We start from the raw sequence: 9080 nt of genomic DNA, 5'->3' as shown, positions 1-9080 counted from the left end.
CCACTAGATATATTGGATGAATGACAGTTGTCGATTGTGTGCAGTTGCAGTCAGAAAGCACTGTTTGATAACAATAGATGGCGAGCTGTAATATTTCAGTGACCTTACTGTAACACTCTGCTCCACTAATTCATATGCTTGGACCCATCACACCTTCAACAAATTACACTGACTGAGATGCTGAGATGGGAATGTGGCTTAATTGAACATGACATTGCAACATTTACCAATAGGACGTCTGAAGGTTTTTATTCATTCAGATTTTGACCTTCCACCATGTGCTTCTTAATAGTCTATAAGGTATTTTTGATGATATAGAAGGTGGACGTCTACCTGTATTAACACCTGCTCACAGGCTGGTTTCTATAGGTGTGGCCCACTTTTTGCTGATACAGTCAGGAAGTGCATTTTCTGAAGAGCTGTATTTAACCATGACCATTATTAGTAATATTTCCTCATTGCTTTCATGGATGCTCTGTGTAATGACTGGGCGTGCTATTAAAGGCACTATACCATCTTCTTTTACACATTTTATAACAGGTTCAGCTTTATAGGGGTCAATATAAATGTAAAGTATCCACATAGAAACCGTGGCTACATCCATTATTGTCTGGAATGTGTTAAAGCTACAGTGTGTAATAATTACAGGGATATACAGTCAGAAATGTAATATATTATACATAACTATGTTATTTATCATCATCTACGAGCTCAGCCTCTTAACCTTAATATTTGCGTTGCCTTAGAATTCGTTATTTATAATTACATAGGAGCGGGCAGCCATGGAGGCAGACATCTTTGCGCTACGGCAGCGCAGAGCCAACAAACTAGCGATTGCGAGATCGCCCATTACGCTCGAAAGTAACTACTGCAAGTTGAGAGAGAAGAACTGAGACGGTACTGAACACACAGACTAATGAAATACTATCTGTAAAATTATCTATGTAAACAAACCTCATCACTTGAGAAGGTAGGTGATGCGGACGTCGTGGAAGACATTTTGTCCCGTAACGCTCGCCGTACTGTTGGGGGGGAGAAGCGGTGGGGGGGAGATGTTCATGTTGCTGCGATCTGCAGTCTGGACGTTAGATGTCGCTGAAAATTACACACTGTAGCTTTAATAAGGACCCAATTGAAAAAGAAATCTTCTTGTTCTGGTTCAGCTTTAAGATTTATCTTTCCTTTACATAAAAAATATTGAAACTATTAGAAAAACCAATCATTTATTATTCCATTTACATGACCTTTTTTGAATGAGGTGACCTCTTCAGGTCCTCACAGTGATGTACATTTAGACCTCCCTTTAGTTTTGCTAAGTGGGATACAATGTTGGGGGCCTGATTGAATGATGTTTTTTGTTCTTTCTTTCAGAGATGTGAGATTTAATTTAACCTCAGAACCCAGGGGAAGAGATTTACATATCCGCAGAGCAGCTCCCCATCCATAGATGGGAGATTGGGGCTCTGTGATTGGCCTGGAAGCTCAGAATGTTCCGCCATCTAGTGGACAGATGGAGTATAGCTGCAGGCTCCATTTTTATTTGGACATATATAGTATTTTTTTTTTCTTTTGCAGTTTGTAATGCTCTGTTCAATTTAACCAATAACATTTTCATTAAGATAAAATGCGTTTTGTTTTGTATCAGTACAATTTACAGATATGTATTTAGTTTTTTAATCCACTCTTTTATAATATGCTAAGAAACATCTACCTTGAAGAATAATGCTTGTGCTTATTAGTTTTGCCAGTGAGTGACTTTTTTTTTCTACTTACTTACAAATATGTGTGTCTTTCAAAGACCCCTTCCATACTATGCATTAAAGATGTGTCTCATGTGCAGGGTGAGCTAACAGAGCAATAGATGATGTTGTCCAAGATCTGCATCAAACCTAAACTGAATCTGGACGTTATTCCTGCACATTTGTCTTGATTATTTAATTTATTTTTCTACATATTTGGGGTTAAATAGGACTGTACAGTATTAGAAGATCTAAGATTTTCATCCATCTTCTCTCTCATCCCTGCTTCCCTCCCTCTGTGACAATTAAGTTTGGGCGAAGTCATGAGTGCTGGGTCTGAGCATCTGCTGCTGTGAGACTTTGTCCAACTAGCTATATATTCCCTTAGCACACGTTTGTAAAGTAAAAAAAAGATTTTCCAAATCAGTGCCTACAATCATCTAGATTTTATCAGGATCTATGTCTGTTTAATCCAGCTGAAGTTACATGATGCGTTTCCCCAGTAATCTTAGAGAAGGAATTGCTGCTGTAATTCTCTCTAAGGAGGTGAAATTAAAAGTCTGCATACCTAGAAATATGTTATTTATTGTAGAAAAGGCTTTCCTTTGTAAGCAATCTAATTATGAGGGGTCGTGTTTAAGTCTTTTTTCCTTTATACTGTAAGACAGGAGCTAACTTCTTATAACAAAAAGCTTCATTTGTGCTTCTTTCTTTAACTGGACCAAACCCAATAAAATAAATCCTACTGTATCAAAGTTCAAAATGATCCATGAAGGAACAAATTAGTTCATTTGAAGTAATTTTTTGGGTGCAACAAAATAAAGTCTAAATGTCCTTTTCTGGTCATTTATTAGCTAGAAAGGTGATAATCTTAAGGAAATTAGATACTTATCTGTGTGTCTTTTTTTTTTTGTTTCGCAGACTGTATGATGAACATCCACAAGCGATGTGTCGCCAACGTCCCGAGCCTGTGTGGAACAGATCACACGGAAAGGAGAGGACGCATCTACATCTCCGCCCAGATTACAGACAACTCTCTCGCCGTCACCAGTGAGTGCTCCCTGTCCATTCATCTCTTAGTGTTGGCTTTGACAAAACTCACACACGCACTCTCCAAGCAAAACGCTCCATCAAACTAAGACTGAAACTGGAAAGTCCATTTAGTGGTTCAATTATCCAACGATTGACCCACATCTGCAGCGGGATGTGCAGCCACGTGCTGGCTTCCTCTGCCAGAACACTGTGGATTGATTATGGAAGTGAAACTAAACAGGTGTTAAATGTTACCAGATTTGGACTTATTCAGAGCAGAAATGAAATGTCGTCTTTTTCCATTTAACCTTTTTTTCTCTCCTTAACCCTCGTCAGTCAAAGAGGCCAGGAACCTGGTACCTATGGACCCAAACGGCCTCTCAGACCCATATGTTAAACTCAAGCTCATCCCAGACCCCAAGAGTGAGAGCAAGCAGAAGACGAAGACCATAAAATGTTGCCTCAACCCCACCTGGAATGAATCCTTTGTTTTGTGAGAATTTTTTTCTTCTTTACTCTTTGTTCAGTCATTTCAAATCAACTTGCTCCTTTCCTGACCTTATTTGGAAAAAGACAAAGTTGGTGCTATTTCAAGTTACATAATCACAAAGTTCACACTTGAAAGAAAGGCCTGTCCTATTTTCTGTAGGGTTTGTTTTTTTCTGGGTCACTATGCCCTCAAAGTTTCATTTAGTTGTGGGTAACATATAGAGAACCCCTGTCCTTTGGTTTCTAAAGTAAAGTCCCACTTTCTGCTGTCATCTTTTAGTAAACTCAAAGAAACAGACAAGGACCGCCGTCTCTCAGTGGAGGTGTGGGACTGGGATTTGACCAGCCGGAACGACTTCATGGGTTCGCTGTCCTTCGGCATCTCAGAGCTACAGAAACAAGGAGTAGATGGATGGTGAGGATAGTCTAGGCATTCCAAAAGTATTCACACCCCTTTTAACTTTTCCACTTTCCTTTCTCATTACAAATGCAGATATGTGCATATTATTGGGATTATATGTTTTAGACCAACAAAAAGTAGCTTCTAGGTGTAAATGAGGACATATGTTTTTATAATATATTTACTTAGGAAACTTTGTAGCGAGCCCATAAAATGTGAAACCCCTTAATTAAATGTGCTGGAACCTCGTCCCTTTAGAATATACCTGATGTGTGTTAATACATGTAATTTAGTCTCATAAATCCAGCTGCCCTCTGTAGGTTTCAGAGGTATGCCTGATGTTGGTGTTCAAACAGCATCTTATAGACCAGGAATGTCCAAACTCTTGATACATGGGCCAAAGCCATAAACTCTAATGCATTTTTGCATCAAAGTATACTGAAAAGAATAAAAAACCAAAATATATTTACATTTTTGCCAGCTTAACAGTAAAATAAGCGTTTAATTGTTTGAAAAAAAAAACCAGGCAATTATTTTTTATCAAAGTGTTGAATTAAAGGCGTTCAGTTTTTATATACGGGCTCAAATGAAAAAGAAACATAAGAGCAGGATTTGGGTCAGTCCTTGCTTGCCCATTTGTAATATCTAGAAAAAGTTTAACTAATTGATTCGGCAGATTTGGTAGAACCACAATCTGATTTGAATGAAGTCATTGGATAGATGAGCTCCTATTTACATATATATAAGACAGTGTGCTTATGTACAGAAGGATATTGTGTTTTACTTAAAAATGTCCACTTTGGGATTCTGTAGGGATTTCGCCCTAATTGAAAATGAAACATGTCTGTCCGCACCAACCACCTGTGCATATCAAACTCAATCTAGGGGTTTACATCAGCCAAACAACAAACAGGTTAAGAATAACAATATTAAGGGTTGTGTTGGGTTGGGTTGTGAGTCTACCTTTTCTGACAGCCCAGATAAATAAGTAAACCCTATGGGTTTTTTTCCCAACATGGCTCGACCCGCTAACACTCGGCATTTGGCTCCCTTCCCACCTGTGTCCAACCCCTCGCTGGTAGGCCCATCACTCTGGGTTAGTCTTGATACTTTAGCAGTGTGACAGAAATCAAGAAAGCAAACAATGGAGCCAAGCACTAAAACAGGTCCTAAACTATCATCTATAACTGTAGATGTTGATGGCAGCTGCATAGCTGATATTTCTTTCCATGGTTGTTGTCACAGCCTCACAAAAACAGACCGGATGAAGCTACTATGAAGAGAAAAAACAGAGAGGACAAAAAGTTAGAGGTTTAACCAACAAATACTTTAGAATGGGAGAATAGAGATAGAATAAAGCACAATGATGAAAAGGGTTCCCTATGTCTTCCAGCAGTCTAAGCTTATAGCAGCATTACTATAGAGATAGCCCAGGATAAACTGAGCCCCTTTAACTAAAAGGACAGTTTAGGCCTAGTCTTATGACTAAAAGGTCTTTAAAACAGAAAAACATTTTCTCCACATATAAATAAAAAAACAACAGCAGTCGGAGAAATGGTGAAGAAGAGTTACTGTTGGCTTTATTTAGATGTGCAATTATGTTAAATGGAAATAATAAATAATAAAGGCCCACATGAAGTTGCCACAAAACATGCTGGGAACACTGCAGATATAGAGCAAAGGTTCTCCATGCAGACGATATTGCCCTCGAATAATCTATATGTAGAACTCCATGTGTGGAGAGAAATTTGCACACATAAACAAGGACAATGTCTTAGAGTGGTCATGTCAAAACCCAGCCCTCAATTCAGATAAGAATCAGCGGTAACACTTTCATAGATGCTGTCTGCTCAATCTCACTATCTCAGCTACTTTTCAAGAAGTTGTGGAAAAAAATGTTTTGTTGATTAAAAGCTAAAAACTAATTTCCATAGAAACCCAGAACACACAAAATGTGAGAAGATCTGAAAAGTTTCAGGGGTTTTGATACTAATATTGTATTGTTATGTTGGATATAAGAATAACAAAGGCAGCCCTTAATACTGATGTGGATGTTGGACTTCAGGTTTAAGCTGCTGTCCCAGGAGGAAGGTGAATACTTCAGTGTTCCTGTCCAACCAGATGGAGAAGACTGCAATGATGCACTCCGACAAAAGTTTGATGTAAGATTTAGACAAGTAGAAAAGCTCAATTTGATTCTGCTTATTTGTTTTAAGCGGGCTGTATTTCTGTTGTTCTAAAGAGGGCAAAAATAGGTCCAGGAAAACCCACGGACTCTTCCTCATCTTCGGTTTACAAGTACGACAGTAACGGCAATCAGGACCGCGTCAAGGTCACCGACTTTAACTTTATCATGGTTCTTGGGAAAGGCAGCTTTGGAAAGGTGAGTCCTCTCGTCAGATGTGTGTTTTGTTTTAATGGTAAACCAGAACAGAGTTTAATTTCCATGGATTCCCTTTAGGTGATGTTAGCGGAGAGGAAATGTACAGATGAGTTGTATGCCATCAAAATCCTAAAGAAGGATGTGGTGATCCAAGATGACGATGTAGAGTGCACCATGGTGGAGAAAAGAGTTCTGGCTCTGTCTGGAAAACCCCCGTTCCTCACTCAGCTGCACTCATGCTTCCAAACTATGGTAGGGTTTGTGCAAAAAGATCTTCTGGCCAGTCTTCATATGAAACTACTATTTGTTTGTTTTTTCCTTTTAGTTAGATCACCTACCTTTACTTACTTCCCTGTAGGATCGGTTGTATTTTGTCATGGAATATATCAATGGAGGAGATCTGATGTACCAAATCCAACAGGTTGGCAAGTTCAAGGAGCCTCATGCTGTGTGAGTATTAATTGAACCACAGATACGTTTGAGTCTGCAAAACCACATTTTGTCTTACTTTCTACCTGATGTTAAAGAGAAGTTTTTGATGTCTGAAAGACACAGCTTGGTATATATTGAAACAGAGACTTAATGATTCTGAGGAGGATTTTTCTGACAGTCTCAGCCTGGAAAAGATCAGACTCTGCAGACACAACTTCAACAGAGCCATACAACCATGCATACACACACACACACACACACACACACACAATCAAACAGGGCAATTTAGAGATGCCATTTAACCTAACAGTCCTGTTTTTGGACTGTGGGAGGAAGCCGGGGTACCCAGAGAGAATCCAGGCATGCAAAGGGAGAAAATGCAAACTCCGTGCAGAAAGACACCGGGCCGGAATTGAACCTGGACCCTTCTTGCTGCAAGGCAACGGTGCCACAGTGGTGCAGTTTGTAGCACCATCACAATCTCATGACTATTCTTTGCATAAGTCTGGAATTTTAAACTGTACCTAGATCCAAGCACACCGGTCCAATCAGGGCTCATGTTAGACCAGTTTGTTGGCAGGGAACATTTTGGCTGAGATTGCTACAGATTGTTGAACAGCAGGAAATAAATTTAAAGAACCATATAAGGGAAGAAAAAGTTTGAGCACAGATAATGGCTGGAGATGTGAAGAGAGATTGGCATGCTTCCATTCAGCCATCCAAACTTCCCCTTCTCTTCTCTTCCTAAGGAACCAAGCATCCAGTCAATGAATCTGTCAATTTATCCGATCTATCAATTTATACGGTCCATATCTTTCATCCATACATCCATCACACTATGTGGTCCTCTGCTAGCTTCAACAACAATAAAGATAGAAAATTAGCTCTGGTGTTTTGACATGGGCAGCCTGGCTTTTCTCTGGTTCTGATGTACTAAACCAACTCTGACTTTGCCAGCAAATGGAACCACATGGAAGAATTTGTTAATATGAGTACAGAAAAAAAATCCTACATGTGTACAAAGAAAACTGGTGAAAAAAAGGAAGGGGATGCAAACAATGCAAATGTTTTGTTCCTCTTTTATTTTTTAGTCATAGTATTTCCTCTTCTTTTTTTCTTGGACTTAAATTTCTAACACAAAGCAAACTATCGCCTCCTTTGAGCAAAGCCTTTCTCAAGAAATTATAGTAGTCATCTACAACGTTACTCTTCCTGTGCCGAGATATACCTCAAAACATCTCACAGATGTTTTGAGGTATATATGGATACCTTATTTTTAAACCAAAAACCATGAAAATATCAGAGCATTATCTTCCAAGAGTTGCTGCATCTTTACTGTATGAAGTCTAACGTTGTGTTCTGTGTTTCAGGTTCTATGCAGCAGAAATTGCAATTGGTCTCTTCTTCCTTCACTCCAAAGGCATTGTGTATCGGTGAGTCTGTTATTCACTCCTCTCCACTTATTTTGAGCCTTATATATTTTTTTTCTAAATATACAGGTGTAAGTAATAACTGGGAGTGGGTATTTGTGATTCTCTGCAGGGATCTGAAGCTGGACAATGTGATGCTGGACTCAGAAGGCCACATAAAGATCGCCGACTTTGGCATGTGCAAAGAGAACATGGTTGACGGCATAACAACGAAGACTTTTTGTGGGACACCAGACTACATTGCCCCAGAGGTGAGTTAATGTTTTCTTCTGAAGTTTAAACGGATGCTTTTGATCGTTTTTTTCCCAAGTTTTGATAGCCATGTTTCTCCTTTTTGCAGATCATAGCCTATCAGCCTTATGGGAAGTCTGTTGATTGGTGGGCTTTTGGAGTGCTGCTTTATGAAATGCTTGCTGGACAGGTTTGTGAAACTCTTGTTTTTCAGTGACTGTAGGATACTATGGACATGCGCTGGCAAAAATATAAGTTTATGTGTCATCATCGTACCTTTAATGCTAAAGTATCCCCTAATCTCTCTTTGGGAAATGTTAGATTTCGAACAGAACTGGCAATAGAATGAAGCCTTAAAGAACACCACATGTGACTGCTCCTATAAAGATCTAAAGGACTATAATAGTGAAGAAGCCTACTCGTATTTCCATCAATAATGATCAGCTGTGTCCAACACCTTATTGTGGTCTAGTGATAGACATTTTAGATGCTGCATTGTTTATAGAAGCGGCTAAAAAACTTTCACTTTTTTTTTCTGAGCTATGATATTGGAAATAACAACTGAAAATTGTGCTTTTGTTCCTCTGCAGCCTCCGTTTGATGGCGAGGATGAAGACGAGCTGTTCCAGTCAATCATGGAGCACCATGTATCTTACCCTAAATCCATGTCGAAAGAAGCTGTTGCTATCTGCAAGGGGGTGAGGACACACTTCAGTGCACATATATTGCTGTTGTTGTGACATTATTTTATTGAATATTTAATCAAATAATTTCAGGACGTTTGTGTTGTTCTGTGAACACACACCCATCTGGCTTTGTGTTAGGAAAACAGATGAAATAGGGCTTAAATCTCTGCTCATGGTGGAAAGAATAACTTACACATATAGGAATGTATGAACAAAAATATTTCTACTACAGGTATAGCAGATTTTAGTTGAAAACAC

General features: G+C 39.0%; 1 protein-coding gene across 2 annotated transcripts in view; it reads left to right on the top strand.

Moving 5' to 3' along the window:
* The window catches only part of LOC119783658 (protein kinase C beta type-like), a 68297-nt gene that overhangs the window by 43776 nt on the left and 15441 nt on the right, over positions 1-9080 (top strand). For both annotated transcript variants that reach the window (XM_038285282.1, XM_038285281.1), the window contains exons 5-15: positions 2661-2789; positions 3108-3264; positions 3541-3675; positions 5726-5822; positions 5903-6043; positions 6122-6295; positions 6402-6493; positions 7846-7908; positions 8018-8156; positions 8246-8326; positions 8727-8834. In XM_038285282.1, the coding sequence (XP_038141210.1) occupies positions 2661-2789; positions 3108-3264; positions 3541-3675; positions 5726-5822; positions 5903-6043; positions 6122-6295; positions 6402-6493; positions 7846-7908; positions 8018-8156; positions 8246-8326; positions 8727-8834 (1316 nt within the window). The remainder of the gene's footprint in view (positions 1-2660; positions 2790-3107; positions 3265-3540; positions 3676-5725; positions 5823-5902; positions 6044-6121; positions 6296-6401; positions 6494-7845; positions 7909-8017; positions 8157-8245; positions 8327-8726; positions 8835-9080) is intronic.

This window comes from Cyprinodon tularosa, unplaced genomic scaffold, assembly GCF_016077235.1.
Source record: "Cyprinodon tularosa strain WSP-4 unplaced genomic scaffold, ASM1607723v1 ctg21, whole genome shotgun sequence".
NCBI lineage: Eukaryota > Metazoa > Chordata > Actinopteri > Cyprinodontiformes > Cyprinodontidae > Cyprinodon > Cyprinodon tularosa.
Note: the sequence above shows the minus strand (reverse complement) of the source record. Positions and strands in the feature narration are given on the sequence as shown.